The sequence below is a fragment of the Archocentrus centrarchus genome, chromosome 14, assembly GCF_007364275.1.
Source record: "Archocentrus centrarchus isolate MPI-CPG fArcCen1 chromosome 14, fArcCen1, whole genome shotgun sequence".
NCBI classification, from domain to species: domain Eukaryota; kingdom Metazoa; phylum Chordata; class Actinopteri; order Cichliformes; family Cichlidae; genus Archocentrus; species Archocentrus centrarchus.
Window position 1 is genome coordinate 4157634 of NC_044359.1, and position 20530 is coordinate 4178163.

General features: G+C 41.8%; 1 protein-coding gene across 1 annotated transcript; it reads right to left on the reverse strand.

Annotated features, from left to right (window-relative positions):
• Positions 1 to 185: 185 nt before the first annotated feature.
• Positions 186 to 19424, reverse strand: LOC115791946 (AP-1 complex subunit beta-1-like). The gene is given in 27 exon segments (XM_030746255.1): positions 186 to 2086; positions 4421 to 4575; positions 5301 to 5387; positions 5812 to 5896; positions 6251 to 6380; positions 6487 to 6632; positions 7088 to 7240; positions 8247 to 8288; positions 9046 to 9210; positions 9212 to 9239; positions 11979 to 12012; positions 12015 to 12032; positions 12035 to 12154; positions 12157 to 12235; positions 12465 to 12563; positions 13276 to 13441; positions 13614 to 13729; positions 14136 to 14231; positions 14351 to 14471; positions 14914 to 15135; positions 15283 to 15473; positions 15591 to 15836; positions 16118 to 16253; positions 16913 to 16953; positions 16955 to 17019; positions 17125 to 17177; positions 19420 to 19424. Coding segments are annotated over 27 exon segments (2874 nt in total). The 3' UTR covers positions 186 to 2011.
• Positions 19425 to 20530: the final 1106 nt, after the last annotated feature.

The window sequence follows — 20530 nt, forward strand, 5'->3', positions numbered from 1 at the left end:
ACTGTGTCGGAGATCATTTCTGAGTTTCTCCTCAGTCTCCCATTCAGCAGGAATCTACGGTACTCCTCACATTTCCCACAGACACAAAGCCAAAGCGGTTCCTTCCAGATGGCGTTTAAAGGATACCCGTTGTCCTCAGCTCCAATCAGCCTCCACGGTGTGAACACTAAAAATAACAATCGACCACGGGTTTGACGATTTATTGACACGAGATGTGGTACTATGACCATTACAAATCATTTACAACTGGCTTACAGCAAGGACACAAACGTTTCCATTTCATAAGATGCTGTGACAGACCTCGCCATACATTGTGTGTTTCTGCCAACAGCTTTGGATGCATTTCTATTTGCAGGAGTGTGTTTAAGACTGTTGTAGAACAAGAGTTCTACAACGGAGACGGGAGGTCAGGAGGTCAGGAGCCGAACACTGAAACTAGAGCAAATCCACAGCTGGGATGAAAAAAGGATAAAATGACAGAGAGCTCATGCAGGCACAATAATGTTCTGACTTCATGTACGAAAATGTCACCAACACAACTTACACATTGGGGGGGGGGTTAATAGAGGCAACGCTTCATTTTCATACATACTTATCAAACATTTTCCTACTACACCATTACTGGCCTACAGTGCAACTCTGGGGCTTTGGGCATATGCACTCTAAATGTTCATATAGCTCACACTATGCTACCTTTATAAGGTTTTATTGACAGAGTATTAAAAATAAACTTGGCATTTCGTTTACATCAATGTGTGGTCCTGTGAGTCTGACTTAACTGATTTGCCACAGTATAGGTGAAAAAAAAAGCAACAAAAAAAATAAACCACTGGCATTCGAATAACATTTAAAGCACAGCACAGAAGGAACACTAATGTGACAATAAAACCTGTGAAAACACAGAGGTAGATGCACAATAAATAGGAATGACAATGTAGCTGTATAAAGTGTGGTTGCAGTAAAAGGGGCTGTCCAAAAAAAAAAAATCAGTGGCACTGGAGTGTGAACACAAAATCAGCTATTGTGGTTTGTGTAGTGGTTGTAAAACTAAGATTTTTAACAGTCTAAATGACAGCTTGCGTTGCTCTGCTTTTGAAGATTTCTGATTACTTCATACGATTTTATATTGTAGTTATATTTTGTCAGAACACGTCAGGAAAAGGTGGAGTGTCAACAAAGATGTGCTGAAGGCTGAGGGGAAAAGGTTTAGATCTTTGTGAAGGTTGGATGGCTGCATTTACAGCCATCCAACCTTCTATGCGTCCACTCCGCCATGAAGACCAGAAACAGCATCGGAAACAACGATAAAACACCAGGATTTTGCAGTTGCAGAGTTGCTAGTGCTCTTATTTCTTAAATCTGGTCCGCATTGTGTCTAAACACCTCACAGTTTCTCAGTTAGTGCACAGTGCTGCACACTAAGGGAAGAAAAGGTAACATTTGTTACTAAATGCTGCACAAATATTAAGCAATCCCACTGGATGTGACGCAAGTTGTCAGACATCAGCTCAAATCAAATGAACATTATGTTTACTCTGAAGGTACAACTGAAGCAAAGCCAGGCTCAAAACTGGATGTGAATCAAAAGAAGTGTGAGCTAAACAAAATCACAAAAACGTCACTTTTTTCCCCACTCAGGACAATTTCATCATCAGACACATCTTTACAACAATAAGATGCTAAAGTTGAGGATGGAATGGTAAAAGCGTTTTCTCTGAGACATAAAAATGTAAAATCAGGGGTAGAATTAAGAGGATCTAATGATGCTTTCAACTGCCAAAATAAAGGAAATGTCAACAGCACATTTGGCAATGACTTCCAATACCGCTGTCTCATCTGATATTTACCCTGTTGATCTCTTGGAGAAAAAATAAACTCAATGTCCAAAATTGCTTAGTATCCATCTTTTACTGTTTGGATTCTCTTGTTTTGGCAGTCAGCTGCACATACAGAAAAAATATAAAAACAATGCGGTTTGTTGTCAGGATGAGTTGCCAAGTGTTGAAGCAGGTCAATTCTTCAGCACAGAATCGTACATCTGGTAGACGTACTGAGACACTTCTGGGGCCCGACACTTGAGGGAGAGCTGTGGAAGTGAAGAGAGCAGAGTTACAAAGGGAGACACATTTCACTAACACACTCGTAAAGATGCTGTTTTAAGACCTCAATCAGAGCTGTGTTTACACCGAACGGCTGAGGAACAAAAGAGTAAATCTGGAACGAAGGAAGTTATTTTACTTTGGAAGATTTGTGCTGTCTTTGAGCAAGGCTACTTGATGAGCTGACCAGACTCTCGTGTGAATATTGTAGTAGACTTTCCGTATTAAGGTAAGAAAGTGCTATATAAATGTAATCGACTCTATTAACCATTTGTAAATCTGCATATAAAAGTATTTTGTTTACCCTTCCTTGGATAGGGTCACTGGGCCCTGCCTGTACGTCTGAGTTTTCACCAGTAGACAGAGGCTTGCTTCCCTGTGCTTTCGGGCCAGGGAATGGGTCCTGACTGTTGTTTGTGCTTATGTGCCAAATGACAGTTCAGAGCACCCACCCTTCTTGGAGTCGCTGGGCGGAGTGCTGGAGAGCGCTCCATCCAGTGACTCCATCGTCCTGCTGGGAGACTTCAACGCTCACACGGACAATTACAGTGAGAGCTGGAGGGGCGTGACTGGGAGGAACGGCCTGCCCGATCTGAACCCGAATGATGTTTTGTTATTGGACTTCTGTGCAAACCACAGTTTGTCCATAATGAACACCGTGTTTGAACATAAGGATGTCCATAAGTGCACATGGCACCAGGACACCATAGGTCGCAGGTCAATGATCGATTTTGTAATCGTATCACCAGATCTGCAGCTATATGTTCTGAACACTCGGGTGAAGAGAGGAGCTGAGCTGTCAACTGATCACCACCTGGTGGTGAGTTGGATCAGGTGGCGGGAGAGGATGCTGGACAGACCTCGCGCACCTAAATGTGTCGTGAAGGTGCGTTGGGAACGTCTGGCAGAAGCCCCAGTCTGCGAGATCTTCAACTCCCACCTCCGGCGGAACTTCAACTGCATTCCGAGGGAGGCTGAGGACACTGAGTCCGAATGGACCATGTTCCGCACCTCCATTGTTGAGGTTGCTGCTCAGAGCCATGGTTGCAATGTGGCTGGTGCCCGTCGTGGTGGTAACCAGATAGTGGTCACTGGAGGTGAAGAGAGCCATCAAGCTGAACAAGGAGTCTTATCGGGCTTGGTTAGCCTGTGGGACAGTTGATAGGTATACGCAGGCCAATCCGAACGCAGCTCGGGCAGTGGCCGAAGCAAAAACTCGGGTGTGGGAGGAGTTTGGTGAGGCTATGGAAAAAAACTCAGTGCTCTACTCACACGGTTTATAGTGCGGGTGGAGTGCTGCTGACTTCAACTGAGGCTATAGTCAGACGGTGGAAGGAATACTTCAAGAACGTCCTGAATCCCACTGACATGCCTTCTGTAGTGGAAGCAGAGTCTGGGGGTGAGGGGGATGACTCGCCCATCACTGGGGGTGAGGTCACTGAGATGGTTAAACAACCCCTTGGTGGCAGGGCCCCTGGGGTGGATGAGAATCACCCTGAGTTCCTGAAGGCTCTGGATGTTGTAGGGCTGTCTTGGTTGACACGCCTCTGCAATATCGCGTGGAGATCTGGGGCAGTGCCACTGGATTGGCAGACCGGGGTGGTGGTCTCCATTGTTAAGAAGGGAGACTGGAGGGTGTGCTCCAACTTTTGGGGGATCACACTCCTCAGCCTCCCCGGTAAGGTCCAGGAGGAACAATGCGGTTTTCGTCCTGGTCCTGGAACACTGGACCCGGAATGAGCTTCCTCCAAAGGGTGACTGGCCTCTACCTTAGAGATAGGGTGAGGAGTGCGGCCATTCGGGAGGGGCTCAGAGTAGAGCTGCTGGTCCTCCACATCGAGAGGAGCCAGTTGAGGTGGCTCAGGCATCTGACTAGGATGACTCCCGGGTGCCTCTTGGGTGAGGTGTTCTGGGTATGTCCTACTGGGAGGAGGCCCCGGGGTAGACCCAGGACACGCTGAAGAGATTAAATCTCTCGGCTGGCCTGGGAATGCCTTGGGGTCCCTCCGGATGAGCTGGTAGAGGTGGCTGGGGAGAGGGAAGCCTGGGCTTCTCTGCTTAGGCTGCTGCCCCCACGACCCAGATAAGTGGAAGAAAATGGATAGATGGATGGAAAAAGTATTTTGATCAATATTTAGAGTCAGTATTTATTTTGACTTTAATCAATTTGAACTTCTTCTTTGTTAAGTTTAGTCTTCACAGGAGACAAAAAATGTAACAGTTTGAATAGGTCTTCTCGTGTTAAAAAAAAAAAAACCTGGATGTTTAATAAGTATTTAGCACAACAGAAGGTTATTCTGGTTATTCTGCTGATACTGCACCGTGTAGTTGGGGTTGCCAGGCTGAATGCGGAGTTCGGCCAGGATCCAGATGCCATTGGTTAGCTTCAGGGACTGGTACAGCATATCCTGTCCTTCTACATTTCTCTTGGCAATAGTGTAGATGTTGTTATTCTGCAGCTTCCCTGACACTGTGTCTGCAAGACCAGAATCAAGGCCATTCAGGTTATGATTACAACTCACACCCAACTCAGCAACCACATAAACACACACACAAACAAGGGTGCTATCACTACTGGAACCATAATCACTTCAAGGAACTCACACCAATGTATGCATGAGCTAATGCAAAGTCCACTACTGGCAGAAGGTAAACAGGCTTTGTGAGGGTTTTAGTCAACAGGTATTCTAACTCTAGCACTGCTCTGATCAGCCACTATGGGCTGCTAACCAATCTACTGCTAGGATCACAGCGGCCAAAATATTGGCCACTTCTAAAAAGGAAAGGAGATGTCATTCAGCATAGGTAAAAAGAAAGTAAGTATCCAAAGATAAGCATGTGGGTGGAGAAAGAAAACAGAAATAAAGCTTTTGGACAAGTTGGAACATTTTTCGAAGTCTTAAAAATGAGAGGTTTTCAACAGCTGGAAATGTGTTATCCACTAATCTAATGTGTTCAGCACAAACACACTGATTATACCCATCAAGTTAAAATGTATTAAATCATTGAAACAAAGAAGAAATTTTGTCATTTGTCATATTCTGCATGAGTAAAAGCACTGTCTACTCTTTGGATATGCTAGAAAAAACAACCAATTACAGAAGTACAGGCCCAAGTTATGTGGAGGAGAAAGAAAAAAAAACAAACACGCAGGTGAAACAATTTTATGTCCTAATGTGAGATTTTGCCAAATGCGTCTACCTGCATTAAGGTGGCAATCTTTTATCTGATACTGTAGCTCATTCTCATTGGGGATGTCTTTCCAAGTAGCCAAGAACACCTGTCGCTCTGAAGAAGGAGAAACAACATGAACATCATCAGTGATAAAGAGTTTCAAACCACTGAAACTGATGTTAAAGGCCCTTTAAAGGATTTACTGTTTTTGTCCGATTCCATTCAGTCTCATTATTTTTGAACATTAGGGTTGATGGACTTCATTTCATTCTATAGCTTGTAAACACTTCTAAGGCAACTATGTAAATACAGCCCAAAAGCAGGTTAAAACTGGTCTCAACTAAAATCTTTATTTTCACGTGTACTCTCAAACTTTTTATTAAATCACATCCAACATGAGAATTAAATGACTGAACAAACATTTTAAAAGTAACAACAATCTTAGTCCTGCTTCAAGAGTTGTAAAAGATATAAATTTGCCATTTAAGCAATAATGCCACAGTGCTGTTGCTGTTTTAAAAAGTTTTAAGAATCATACCCATTTTTCCATCTTCAACAAAGAATATATTGAGAGGGATGAGTACGCTAAAGTAGAACACATCGATGTTGTTCTTTACAGCCACCTGTAAGACAAGAGAACATCAGTTTGACATTATATATCTTGAGTATAACAAGCAACATCCCAACACTCATTAAAAGGTTAAAATACTGCTGCCAGTGCTGCCCCTCAGCCTCCTGGCACTAGACTCTTTAGGTGGCACAAATCTCCTGCAAGTACAAGCTCTAGGACACATAATTACAGGTCTCAGTAGATCTTAATGTTTCAGACAGACCCAGGTATGGGATCTTGTTATGAACACTAACTCTGAATCTGCCTAATCAATAACTAATGTGAATGTTAAGATTTGTTCTCAGCGCTTGTGTTTCCAGCCAGCTTTCTGAATGTTCCACTGCTGATGAAATGTATTCTTCTGTACCTGCAGATTATTGAGAGGATCCATCTTCATAACTGGCCCAATGGTGTTAAGAGGCAAAGAGATCTCAATACTCTGATTGGGCATCAGTGGCGTGTGAATGGGCAGAGGACTGGTGGGGATCATCCCAAAACTGCAGAAACAAACAATGTTAAAATTTATGGCTGCTCAGCTGCACATTTCTGAAAGAGCAAAATAAGCAGCTAGATATGACTTTCCCTTTGAGTCACATTACTAACCTGTTCTTGTTAAACTGGATAGCAAAGTCAGTCATGTGTTGCAGGGCTTTGTTGGTGAAGGTCATGTCCATGTACATGTGACCCTGGCGGCGAGAGAACGTTCCAGAGATCTCCAGTCCCTTGGCTTTCACTGCAGGAAGCCACACCTAATTAAAAGTATAAATGCAATCAGTAACACAGAAAGACATTCTCATCCCACCCCATCTCTTGCATCCTTTCCCATCACCCCAACAATCTGCATGTCCTCTCTCATTACATCATAAACCTCCTCTGTGGTCTTCCTCTTTTCCGCTAGATATTACTTTGCTCAATATATCCACTATACCTCATCTGCACATGTTCAAACCATCTCAACCTTGCCTCTCTTACTTCTCTCTTCAAATGTTACCTCGTGGCTGTTCAACTTTATCCCTCTGTAGTTAATATAGCTCTAAAAAACAAAAAAAAAAAAAAAAAAAAAATCACCCTAATTCTTCTTCTTTAAAGGTCCACTGGCCTTTCTCCTAGACATCCCCATACCTCCACACATAACTGAACACGTTTAATTCATTATCCATGTAGGCTGTGTTATAACTGCCATGATACAGTTGTGGGAACTCACTGCTTTGGGGACTATATAGCCTCCTGTGGTGATGGCCATGCCCGTGGAAAGCTCAAACAAGTCGTTAAGGCCACTGCTGGCAGCAGGAGGTGCAGGTGTAGGTGAAGGAGCAAAAGTGTTCGGGACAGATGATGGGATAAAGTTCTGTCCCACCTGCAACAAAAAAAAAAAAAAAAACACACACACACACACAAAAGCAAAATCTAAGAAAGTATAATTTCAGGAAGTGACAGGGAATACTTAAATCTACTAAATCGTCACACAGAAAATCTTAGACCAGAACAAAGGAAGAAGCCACTGATAAAAGTCTTTGTGATTATGAAGAAAAACAAGATTTCAATCAAATCAAGATCATGATTAGCCAAATCGCAGAGAAAAAAAAAATCAAGTGTGAGGTTAAAGATCTACAAATTTAGTTTTGTGTGTTTGAGCCCATTTATTACAAAATTATTATTAAAAAAACCACTACCCTTCAAAAAGTTTGATTCCAAACAAATCAACCTCAGATTAATATACAATATACAATTATACAACAATATGGAAGAGAGTGCATAAACCAATTTTAGATCAGTCCTATTTATATTTTGATATATTCAAATTTCTGTAAAAATCAAAGAAAACAAATCAAAGTACTTTAAAAGGCACACTGGTGGACTTTCTAGTCTATAAATGGCTCTACAAAATGTAACCATCATCTGTCCCGATGATGCAACAATTATGTCTATCCCCTTGAAATAATTTAGAAACCTATGAATAGTGTACAGTTTAGAAGGAAAATAGTTCTATTTATAGAAGGAAGTGCCAGTGGCCACTTCAAGATCACAAAAACAGCAAAATCCAACAGTCTACTGCACGGTTGATCTGACAATATTAAAAGAAAGGTCTTGGAAAGGGAACTAGCAACATTGCTAACAGCTAAATGACTGATGTATTCATCCAGGCTGGTGTTCATCTTGATGTCTGAGGGAAGGAGAGAGCTTTCAGTTTTGCCTGCATCAAACTATTTTAAATACATGGTCTATCGAGGGCTAAAATGGGCTAAAACATTCAAAACATCTGTGTGGTCTTGTTAAAAAAATGTGTGCATAAGACGAATGTGGTGGGTTAAATTCAGGAAGCATGCAGCACGCAGACGGCCAAACAGAAGGTCTTGACTTACTGCTGGACTTCCCCCAACACCTCCGCCCAGGTCTCCCCCCAGCTACAGGAGAGAGGAGAGGCCACCAAAGACAGCATCCAAACATTACCGACAGACCAAAGACACAAAGACAGAGACATTCTTAGCAAGTAGTACCCATCAGAAGGAGCCCTCACTTTCTGGGGAAATATTCAACTCTGCGTGGTATATTTGACAATCAAAAATTGCACTGCAACGAGATTATGAAGATATCCAGATATTCCAGCTGCTCGGGAAAAAACACCTATTAACATTTTTATGAACCAATGTTATGGTATTCAAACAACTTCAATATGTGCTACAGCAAGATGCGGTAAATGTGCATAACAGTTACTTATTAGTTATCAAAAGCACATTTACATGAACAAATGAAACCCAGTGGAAAGAAAATTTGCTGTCAGAAGGCACAAGGTCTGAATAGCATTCTCCTCACAGTAAGAACCATAAGAAGGAGCAGAATATAGACAACTATATGCTTCATTTGGGCAAAATTCTGCTTTTAAGATGTTACAAAACAGGCTGTGCAGTCTCATTTTTCCCTAATGTGATGACAGAGCTATTCACAATGAACTGTGATGACCACTAGGCAGCCTCACATAACTGCCACTGGTAAACTATATTCACAATAGAAGAATCTAATGGGGGTCAAAGCTTTAATACAAAATAAATCTCTTATTATTTCTTACAATGTGCCAAACAGGTGAACAGACCCACTGCTGCAAAGACAAAGCAGCACAAAAGCTGTGTAAGTAAATGTGTGTATAAATATGTTCATGCTCACCAAACTGTCCAGGCCTCCTCCAAGAAGGTCCACCGCACCCATCTGCATGGAGGAGACCTGGGGAACATTAACTGGAGGGCCCAGGTCTAGGTTCAACAGGTCACCCAGCAGGTCACCCTGGCTGGGGATCACATGTGGCTGGTCCATGGCTCCTGCCGGCCCCACCGCTCACTGGGCTCTCACCTGTGTCGATGCTGTGAGTGTGATAAGAAAACATTAGACTGGTAAAATAAATGTACGGGAAGAAACTCAAATTCCAAGAATTCCAAAATATCACAGATCACTGGAAAATTATGAAAGGATGGAAAACAGAAGATTCAGTAATGAGGCAAGGCAACAACATGCACACTCATTCTTTTTTTTTTTTTTAAACATTACTTTTGAGGGCTTTTTGTTAGATAGCATAGTGGAGAGTAGACAGGAAGGCAGGAGAGTCGAACCCGGCCCGCTGTGTTTAGCCTTGCGGCATCTGTTTGCCTGCTGAACTGACAGCCAACATGCACACTCTTAGAGACCTTGTGCTACAGCACTGTGTGGAAGAAGTGAGCTTAAAGCAGGAACACACAGGGAACAAATCGGGAACTTCCTGTTGTGGATTCTTCTGTCGCACAAAATTTTGCCTGACTCTTCAACATCAGTGTGACATGAGGCAATATCTTCAAAGTTGGGCAATGTCCTGTTCTTGAAACCAGTGAGTAAAGTAGAAACTGAGCTATGATTAACAGACCTGTGTCTGAACCAGGCTTATTATAGTTAACGAAAACGAACAAAATAACGAAAACTGAAACTGAAAAAACATTGTCGTTAACTGAAATAAATAAAAACTATAATTAAAAGGAAAAAAAACAATAACTAATTAAAACTGAATTGTGAGTTTACAAAACTAACTAAAACTAACTGAAATTATCCATAAACTGACTTTCATTTACTTGTTTTTTTTTTTTTTTTTTTAAGCCTTGTGGATTGATATGAAATCATTTTTTCCGCTCTCCGAGTTTAAGCTGGGAGCGCCAGAGGACAACTGTGTGAGTGAGTGCGCATGTGCGTGCGCTCAACTCGCTGGTCGGCAAAGTAATGGCTGCGGTCCTGCCCGACGGAAAGCGGCAGAGTCCCGTATATGGAGGTTCTTGAGTACAAGAGCAAGATAGAATCGAAAGTCTGTTGTGGACGATGAAAAATGTGTGGAACATTCTCTCAGTCAGGAAAAACCAGCAACATCAAAGTCCATCTGAGAATCGCACAACGGCTACAGAAACCGCTCTGATCCTACCAGGTAACCTGGCCTGCGCCTCTGGAGAAACGGGACTACTTGTCGGGTCCATGCAGCCCCAGAACGTTGTGACTAAACTGTTGCGTCCTTGTGCGTTTCCGGCTACTTTATCAGTCAGAGAATAACAATCAGGGAATAATAATCAAAGCATCAGTTTAAGGACTCACAACTGTCAACAAAATTCCTGGTTGGAGGACTGCTGAAACTGTCAGGATGGACGTGAAGGAATGAAGAAAGTGAAAAAAAAAAAAACAGGGACAAATATGTTTTGCAGCCAAAAAAACTGAGCACAAAGAGCGAGGACCAAAAAAGAAGTCCCAGCATGCACTGCATATAAAACACCTGCACACGACCACAAGGTAATTAATAACACAATCCAGCTACACAAGCAGAAATGTGGACATGAGGTCGGCAACTTCCGTTAGGTTGTGTACAGAGGCCGCAAAGACCCTTCAAGTCTAATCAGCGAGCATCTAACCAAGCTAGCTCCAAAACAGAAGCAGCATCAGTGAGAACATCAGGATGCAGCTGGATTTGACCTTTGACTCCTTCAAAGAGTTTGTTTTTGTCAAACACCACATGTAGCTGTTGTTAATCTGCTGCACTGATGCTGAACTTTATTGTGGAGTTTATTGTAGAATTTATTGAGTTTGGGAGTTCATGTTTTTTCTTTGTTTCTCCCTGTTGATGTCCATGTGTGTCCTTAATATTACACACATTAGCATGTAGTGCTTCTGTCTTGTGAACAGTTGGTTGTTGAATATATTTCTTTAAACTGTATCTTTTGTCAAGTTTTTATTACACAATAGTCACTTTGTGCCTTGAATCTTGCACTGATCAGGTATGAAAATACTAAAACTAATACTGAAACTAACTGAAACTAAGCATGAAACCAAAATAAAAACTAATAAAAACGAGAAAAACCACTCTGAAAACTAATTAAAAACTAACTGAATTAGAGAAAAAAAAGAAAAAACTAACTAAAACTAAACTATAATGTAAAATCCAAAACTATTATAACCCTGGTCTGAACATGGTGCAAGTGCAAGGAGAGTCACTATAGAGCTTCTGCTTATAACAGCAGGCATCAAGCAAAAACAACTACTCCCCAGTTACTGTCTGATTTCTGCCTGATTGCTTTTAAAGAAGAAGAGACAATATGGATAAAATTGGCAATTAAAAGTTATGCAATTTCATCTACACAAAGTCAACAAATGGCATGTTTTCATGAACTGACCTTGCTGACTGGCTTGCAAATTGCCTTGTGACATAAGTATTAAAGGGATAAATATGCAAAAATTATTTATTTTCTTCTACTCTCATATGTGGAAAATAGAGGCAAAGCATGGTGTGACCCACATGAATCATTTAAATATAATCAGTGGAAACCAAACTGCTTATTAAGGTTAGGCTCCGAACAGTTTCAAGAATTTATTGCATTTAATTTTCAGTGCAATAAACCTGGATAACTTTTATGACAGACCATAATCCCCCCAAAAAACAAATATTGAAGCATGAACTGCATGTGTGTTTACTTAGTACGTGGTGCTAGTAATCAGAAGAAGTTTGCATGATGGCGCCTTGCTCCCAGAACTGCAGCTGGTAAAAAAGGCAGACACGATATTGCGTAAAAACAGATGCGGCACTTTAATCTGTATCTGACCTGCTGTGCTGAACAGGAAGGTGCTTCCGGTGATTCCGTGGCTTCCCTCCACAAGGCGCTGGGGGGCTTGTGATAAACGGAGGCCAGGGAACCAATGTGGCATATGAGCTCATCCAGTAGCGTGGGCTCTATCAGGTCAGTCTCCTCTGAGATCAGGGGCTTCTCTGACAACACCACTCTTTAGCAGTCACAGGGTCAGTGGACAACAGGCGCCAATAAATGTAACCCCTGTCACGCAGGTCAGGGTTGTCAGAGTCCTGCATGAGAGGTCGACACGTGCTGTAAATTATATTTATTAAGTGCAGAAAGCACATACTAGAAAATCATGAGGACCACAGTCTCACAGTTCAGAGTTCAGGAACAAATACTTTCATATATGTTAAAGACATGCTTCTCAGAGAGGGCCAAAAAAACTAAAAAAAAAAACCCAAAACAAAACAAAAACCTCAAACTCATGTAAAGCTTGAATGAAATATGGCCACTCACCTGAGTGGCCAAGCTGAGGACCTGTTGCACAAGCTCCTGAGTCTCTGATGGTCTTCTTAAGGAACAGCTTGACAATGCAGTCAACAGAGTAAGCTGGACCTGCAAGTCCAAGCACACACTATTGGAATATGGTCACCTTTTGTATGCGGTGCCTCTCATCGTAGCTGTGCGAGATCCAAACAAGTTTGGAAAGAGCCAATCTGAGACGAGGACTTCATGGATTCTTTTGGAAAAGCCTCAGGGCTTTGGTGATTGGACAATCCTGCACTACAGCAGATAAAAACGATACAGGAAATATACAGGAAAACCACTCCCAACAACCTTTGTGGAGACATGTACTCACAGAGGTCTCAGTATATCATTGGGGCCTCCACGTCTACAGGCTTAAGGGACCCAAAATACTGGTGGTTACATTAAACTGGCCCAGTATGAGATTATTGACCACATTGCTGGTGCACCTACTTTCAATTTTAACTTCAAAACAGATTAAATACTCTGGGTAAAATGTTTTCTTGTTTACATCCTGATAATACACAAGGTCATCACAAATAATGGGAACACTGGCAATGTCTTTAAAAAAAAAAAGGAATTAACCATTAAATACAACTCGACAAAGTACGTGAAAAAAAAAATTTATTACTCTAGAGCAGGGGTGTCCAAACTTTTTGGACACCCCTGCTCTAGATAAAATTCAACTCAGTGTTTATGTATAAGAAAGATTAGCCTTTCCAAACTGTGCAAGGCCTGCCCTCTTATCTTGTATGTACATGATTCTGTCTTTTGTGTGTTTTTTCATTTTAAATAAACCTACCTGGGTGCTCTCATCATGGAAGCCCTCGAGGAAGCTCTCCAGCAGCTCGTCAGCGTTGTCGATCCTCTCCGCGTACTCTCCAACGATCCAAATCATGGCAGCTCGAGCGTCTGGCTCATCCAGAGAATCCAGGTTCTCACAGAGTGTGGCGATGATGCTTTCATACCTGAAGAACACCATGTGTCAAGGTCAGAATTAGATTACACACCGCTACACTAAACCACATAAAATGAGATGTACAGATGTGAGCTACACGATCCTGTATGGAGGACATCTAATTAAAAAAGTTTATATAAAAGACCGGATAGTTACTTGTTAAGCATTTTTGAGAAACCTACTTGTTTGGGTACTTGCGGAAGATGTCCCTGATGACCACAATGGCCTCCTGAACCACGTAGTTGACCTTAGTCTGGATCAAGTCCAGCAGAGTGCTGACACAGCGCTCGGCTGATTGCTGAAGAGGAACAGGACAGACACATCATGCCACCTTTACTAAAGGAAAAGAGTTTAAAATAACTAACATAACACCAGTTTATGTGGTATAAACTAGCATTTGATTAACAGAGTCTGACACATGAAAGGAGAACCTCCTGACATCCATTTATCCTGCACAAGTTTATTTTTAACACTACATGCAGCCACTAATTCTCTAGATTTAAAGACAGCAGATCTATGCTGGTTTACGGGGTTGTAATCCAGCAGATCTATGCTGGTTTACGGGGTTGTATCTGTCTTACTTTCATTCTTTTTTTGCTACCACTTCACACAAAGAGTGGAGCTGCTGTCCCAACAGTTTTGTTGTGCATTAAACAAACAAACAAGGGTAGCGGGGTTTAACTGAGCAGTGCCATTTTTCTCACCTCCACTTTAATGGCACAGCGTCCGATGGCTCGTACAGCCTTACGCACAAAGTCCACATCTACCTCTGTGGCATATTCCTTCAATTCAGCCAGAACCTGAAAAATGACAGAACATCAGTCAATTATTTTATATCTAAGTTCTACTAATAATGTTAAAGATTTTTGAACAATAAATTGCTATGGTATACTTTAAAGTTTTGTTTTCAATCAAGTACCTGAGCAATGTTGGCCTGAGAAGCCAAACGGATCATGATGTCCAGTTTCTCCAGTTTCACATAGATGGGGTCGTTGTACTTGACAAAGAACACCTTGATCTCCTGCTTTAGGATCTCAGGCCTGCATAAAATAAATACATTACACATTAGTGTGGCGCCCAGTCCAAAAGAAAGACGTCATGGAGGATTTTATGTGTATGACTGCCTGTTATACAGTAATATAAGCTGTTTATGGTGCTCAAGCTGTTAGACAAGAAGGTTGAGCCTGTGTGTCTGCAAAGGCTCAGCGTGCCTAATTATACAAAAAAACATTATATTAGAAGGTGAAAAACTGTTACAAAATCCACCTTTCTCAGCATCCAAGGGCCTGTTATTGGTGTGTGTACACAAATGAGAGCAAAATGAGAAGAAAATGCAATCAGGAAAGATCCAAATTGTTAAATCTATAGATTAAGGATTTTTTTTTTTTGTTTTGTTTTTTTAAGATAACATTAAAACCAGTAGGTAGCTGTTTCAGTTCAACCTTTAATGAAACCTTTTTTCCGGAGTTTATGACCATATACCTCTTCTGCACGATGAGGTTGATGTTCCTCAGAGCCACATACTGGACCTCTGGCTCTCCAGAGAGCAAGGTGACCAGTGGGGGAGATAACTTCTTCAGCAATGTGTTGTAGTAGTCGGAGTCCTTGGGCAGCAGCTCCAAGAACTTCATCAGCACCTTGACAGCTGACAGCACCACTGCTGAGTTGGCATGGGACAGCCGGGGTGTGACACGCTCACAGATACTTTGAGAAGTAGAAGAGGTGCCATTATTTTCAGTGGTGTCACACAGTGATACTGTTTGGCTTATGTCTGGTCTTAAATAGATTTTAGTAACTTTTCCTAATATCACAAATGGTCCAGTTCCAATTAAAAGTCGACAAGATTGCTACCTTTGAGCCTCACGCTCATCCTTGGGGTTGTAATTGGACAGGCAGTCCAGGATGAAGGTCTGCCCCCACTCCGTGCACTCATTGAGGGCCGTCAGCAGCTTGTTGATGTTCTGCGGATTGAGGTCCAGCAGGTTGCTGTTGGGGTGAGACTCACTGATCTCTGATAAGGCAGCAACTGCATTGGCCACAACCTAAAAGACAGATATGAAACCATAATGATAATCCACAGGAAACTCAGACAGCAATCACAGGTACAAAGCACCACTGTGGGAAAGATACAGCTCAAGGTGAAAAGAACTGAGACCTACCATGGGATTCGAGTCAGCAATGAGATCTCTCAGGGAGTCCAGGAAGCCCTGGTCCTCCACCATCTGGGCATTGATGTCATGAAGTTTAGCTACACAAACAGCTGCTGTCTTCCTCACATATGGGTCCTCATCCTTTAGGCACTTCCTCAGTGGTTCACACAGGTACTCTGTGATCTTGTCCACTCGAATGCAGCCCATGGTGCGGACAGCGAGAGCTCGGATCAGAGGGTTGGGGTCCTCACAGTCCTGTGGGTCAGGCCAAGAAAGATTTTATAGGGGCACGTTACCAGTGGGCCTTAAAGCGGATTCGTTTTGTAAGGTGGAGCAAATAATGACTTTTCTTGTGTGTAAGATATCTGGGAAAACTGTACAACAATCTTAATCCCTCTGGCCTGTAGTAAACCCATGTATGGGTAATGTGAAACAGCAACTATAGTAGCAGAAAAACAAACAGCATTATTAAATCGAACTGCCTCGGGCAGATATGTGTAGGATGTTGTTAATAAACAGTTAACTCTGGGCCTTGCCTTGACGAAGCTGTTAACTGCCATTATGGCCATGTCAGGCTGGCTCTTGGCGTAGTTCATCAGGTATAGATAGACCAATTTCTTCAGCTCCAGATTATCAGTCTGCATGCAGTTGACCACATCTGGGAACAAAGAACTGACAGCAAAGCAAAATGACTGGTTAGAATTTACAGTAGAGTTGTTTTCAAAATGAGCTCTGGTCAATATTAGGACACTGTCTGTCACTGTGCTTCCTCACATCTGTCTGTGCTCTCACTACTGGAGATACTCCGGTCAAGGGTGCTGCCTGAAGGCAGGGCACCGCTTGCTAGATGCGAATTTAGTGGATGAGTAACTGAGATGAACTCAGATTAGTGGGTCTTAACTTGACATATCACAAAATTGTACTATGACCATTTAATGCCTGAAAGCTTTAGCACACTGTTAATAACACTGAGAGCAAAGTGATCATCCAAAAGTCCAACAAAGTTCACTTTTGCTCCCTGATTTCTGAGGTTATCAGTCAGACATACAAAAAGCATCAAAACAGGCAGAGCTTCAAGCACTCTAGCAACGCTCACATTCCTTAATTTCTGCTATGTGTTCACTTGTTACTCAGTAACATATGAGCAGCTGAATTACTTGGGAGAGTGAAGGATTTTAATCTGACTAAAACTTTCCTCTTGTATAAGATATGCAGTGACAACACGCAGCACAACTGAGAAATCACTGACGCTGATTCTTTTTGATTTGCTGAACTGCTGTTTTATTATATACCTGTGTGGAACCTGTCATAGTTACAGTCTTGTAGCATACCTGACATCCTTGCCAACAGTCATGGCAGCAATGACCTTCTTAAACTGCCTCTTTTCTCTTCTCCTTCTTCTCATTGTTCAGCTCTGCCTTCAATTCAAAGATCTCCCCTGGAAGATGAGTCATTAATAGTTAACAGCAGTACTGTTTGATACATTTCCAGTCTTAAACATATCCACATGAAGGAAGCGCTACAACACCTCTTCCTTACTCACCTTTTTTGTTTGTTGTGAAATATTGGAGTCCGTCATGATTGTGCTCCTTTAGTCTGTAAAAAAGAAATTTACATAAGTATCCAGTCAGCCTTTAATATTCCAAGAAATACACAAGGCTATGCTACAAGTATGTAGGATACCCCTTAGTAACAAGAAAAAAAAAATCATACAGCAATGTATGGTGTCACCCCTTTGCTGAGGTCTGGAAGAGACCCAAACTGTCACCGTCAGATAATAAGAAATGGTTAAGATGTTCAGGAACCACCAAGGCTCGAGCCTGCCATGAACTTGAAACTGCAGCAACACACCATCACTGTCCACAGTGAAGCGAGTTTATATCACAGACTGAGAGGGTCCTGACCAAGAAAGAAGCCCCTTCTCCAAAATCAACCCCTTCAAGCTCAACTGAAATTGTAGCTGCCCACATGGCGAGCCTTCTGGAGAAAAGTCTGATGGTCAGACGAGAAAAAGATTGAACTATTTGAACACAACACTTGAGAGTAAAGGTGAGGCTTTCAAACCTAAGAAAACTGCTCCAACTGTCAAAGCATGGTGGAGCTCTGGGGCTGTTTTGCTGCCAGTGGTACTTGATACATTACACAAAGTGGATGGAATCACGAAGAAGGAGAACTGCCTCCACATTCAACTTCACCTCAACTGCTAGATGATTGAAACTTGGAAACAACTGTGTGTTCTAACAGGAGAATGATCTCACACACACACATCAAAACTGGTTTTGGAATGGATAAAGCAGGCTAAGATTAAGCTTCTGGAATGGCCTTCCCAAAGCCCCGACCTCAACCCTGATGAAAAACTGTGGACTGCATTTAAAAGCCCGGTCTATGTCAGGAAATTGACCAATTTAAATGAACTCTACCAATTCTGCCAAGAAGAGCAGTCAAACATCCAGCCAGAATTATACCAGAAGCTTGTTGATGGCTACCAAAAGCATCTGGTCAAGGTACAACTTGCTAAGGGACTTTTAACCAAATATTAGTGGGGGGTGTAATGTATACTTTGACCCTGTGTGGATCAGAGAAAAGCCAAACTAATTCAAACCTGTGCACCCAATTCTTGTTTTAAAGATGTATGCTGTACAATCATTCCAGCCTGGAAAAAAACAGTTCAAAGAAATCCTTAAAAGTCCAAAATTATCATGACATTAATGTCCATGATGAGTAGATGTAAACTTCTTACCACTAGTGTATTATTCTGTGCATCCGCAGCCAAAACACGCTATTAAATGTATAATTAAAGTCTCTCTTTGGGGCAAAACTGTTTTCTGCTAGTTTGAAAATGCCCCTACTCACTAGGGCTGCAACGATTAGTCGAAACTGTCGACAATAAAAATAGTTGACGATGAATTTAATTGTCGATAATAGTCGTTTATTATTACTGGTGATTTTTTTTTTAATGTAGTGAGACATCTTCCTGTCCATCTATCTCTGGCGAGCTTCACACATGCGCAATCCGGTTGTTAAGTGATGTAGAATTCGATTTCCAGGTCCAAACTGTCACGTGATCAATTTTCCGCAATGTTGTGTCCCTGGTTGTTTTAACTCGAAAAAAACACACTCAGCTGTGATTTTACCGATGAGAAAGAGAAGCTGAAATGGCTGCAATTGATAAGGTATGTTACAATCATTAATAGTTAACAGTCATTGGTTATATCATTGCTGTTTATTTAGAAGCGTTTGGACCCAGAAATGACGTTAGACTTAAAGACCGGATAGCACTCAGCAGCACGTTTAGTGATGGGGATACTGGTGATGAAACTGTGCCAACTTTTACAGGGACGAAAAAGTACTATATATATTTTTATGGTTGGAAAAATGGACCGTTAAAGTTATATCAGCAGCAAACCTAAAGTTTTGAATGAAGTACATGTTTACTACCACATTTTAAATAACCTTATGCAAAATGTAAAAGCTGATAGCTAAATAAGTGCCATTTCATAATTATGTGATTCATAATCCGATTAGTCGACTAATCGTTTCAATAGTCGATGACTAATCGACTATCAAAATAGTCGTTAGTTGCAGCCACGCAACCAAGTTCATAAAGAAACAGTTTTCCCAGTTTGTTGCACCCTCCTGCATCAGCGCCTTTAAATTTGGCATAACGTGGAACCCCATCTATTAGTCAGGAACTGCCACAATCAGCATTTTTGTCTGTCCTTACTCGAGCTGCTGTGGCTGAAAGGAAGCAAATCATCTCTACCTGGGTTGATCACAGTATGAAAAACCTTCCCAGAAAAGTGGAGGCAGGATCTAAATAACCATGCTCCGTGTTCGCCTCATGACGGACTGGTGACCTGGACAATCTGTCAGGGAAAAGCCACGGGTGGATGTTTTGGAATGACAATTAGTTACCAAACAGAAACGCTTACATTGCCTCTCAAAGACACTTTGCGTAATAATACGCCTGAACAAGGATTCAATATTATTACAGGTGCCAGCCAGCTTCCGTTTTACCGTGAAGAAAACGTACTTAGCGTTACATCCTAAAACAATTAAACATTTACTGTAGCTGCTATTAGCCATTTTCTTCATCTGAGCCTAATCTAGCCGTGACATTAACAGCTCTGCGCTTCTGGGTGTGTGACGACGTTTGACCTCCACAACATCAGGATAGCGTTAATTAACCGGGAGGCACAGCGGTTCCACCAAGCTAACGCTAGCTAAATGCTAAACACCTCCGCTACTTCTAGCGATACCACAGATATTAACTGCAAACTACAAACACAGGCAGCTTCTGACATCCACTTGCCGTTTTCAGTTAGGTACGGAGTGATTTATTTATGTTAAATCTGGCGTCAAAATAGAAAAGTGAGCAGCGGCCCAGCTTCCAGGAGCTGCCTTTGCGGTAGCTAACGACGAGCAGCCCTGCAGAAATACATTCGACACAAAATCACACAGCGATGGCAGCAGGGTCAAAAGAAATTATGTACTGTGGAATATCTCAGGTACCTTGTTGGGTGTATGTGAGAAGGAAAAATAATATTCCCCTGGATGTCAGACGCAGGCTGGTCCTTCGCCTGTTTGGAGGAAGATGGAGAATCAAGGATAGCAATGGTGCATTCACAGTCATCGGAAACTGGACAACTTCCCTCTTGAGGCTGAAAATACCAGGATGTCTTGTTGTAACAAACACATTTATTTAAAATAGCTATTAGCAGATGTTACATAGTTTCGATCTGCCAATAGAAAGGAAGCATTATATATATATATTATATACATAAATGCCGGGAACCACCAGCGGTAATGATATCACACATAACCGAAATCATGTGGACAGATCAGCCTGGAGGATTTATATTCGCGTTTCAGTTGGGTTAACAAATAAATTTAAATCAGTGCAAAGGTTGTATTTATAAACGGGGAATGACTTTTACAATATATAATAG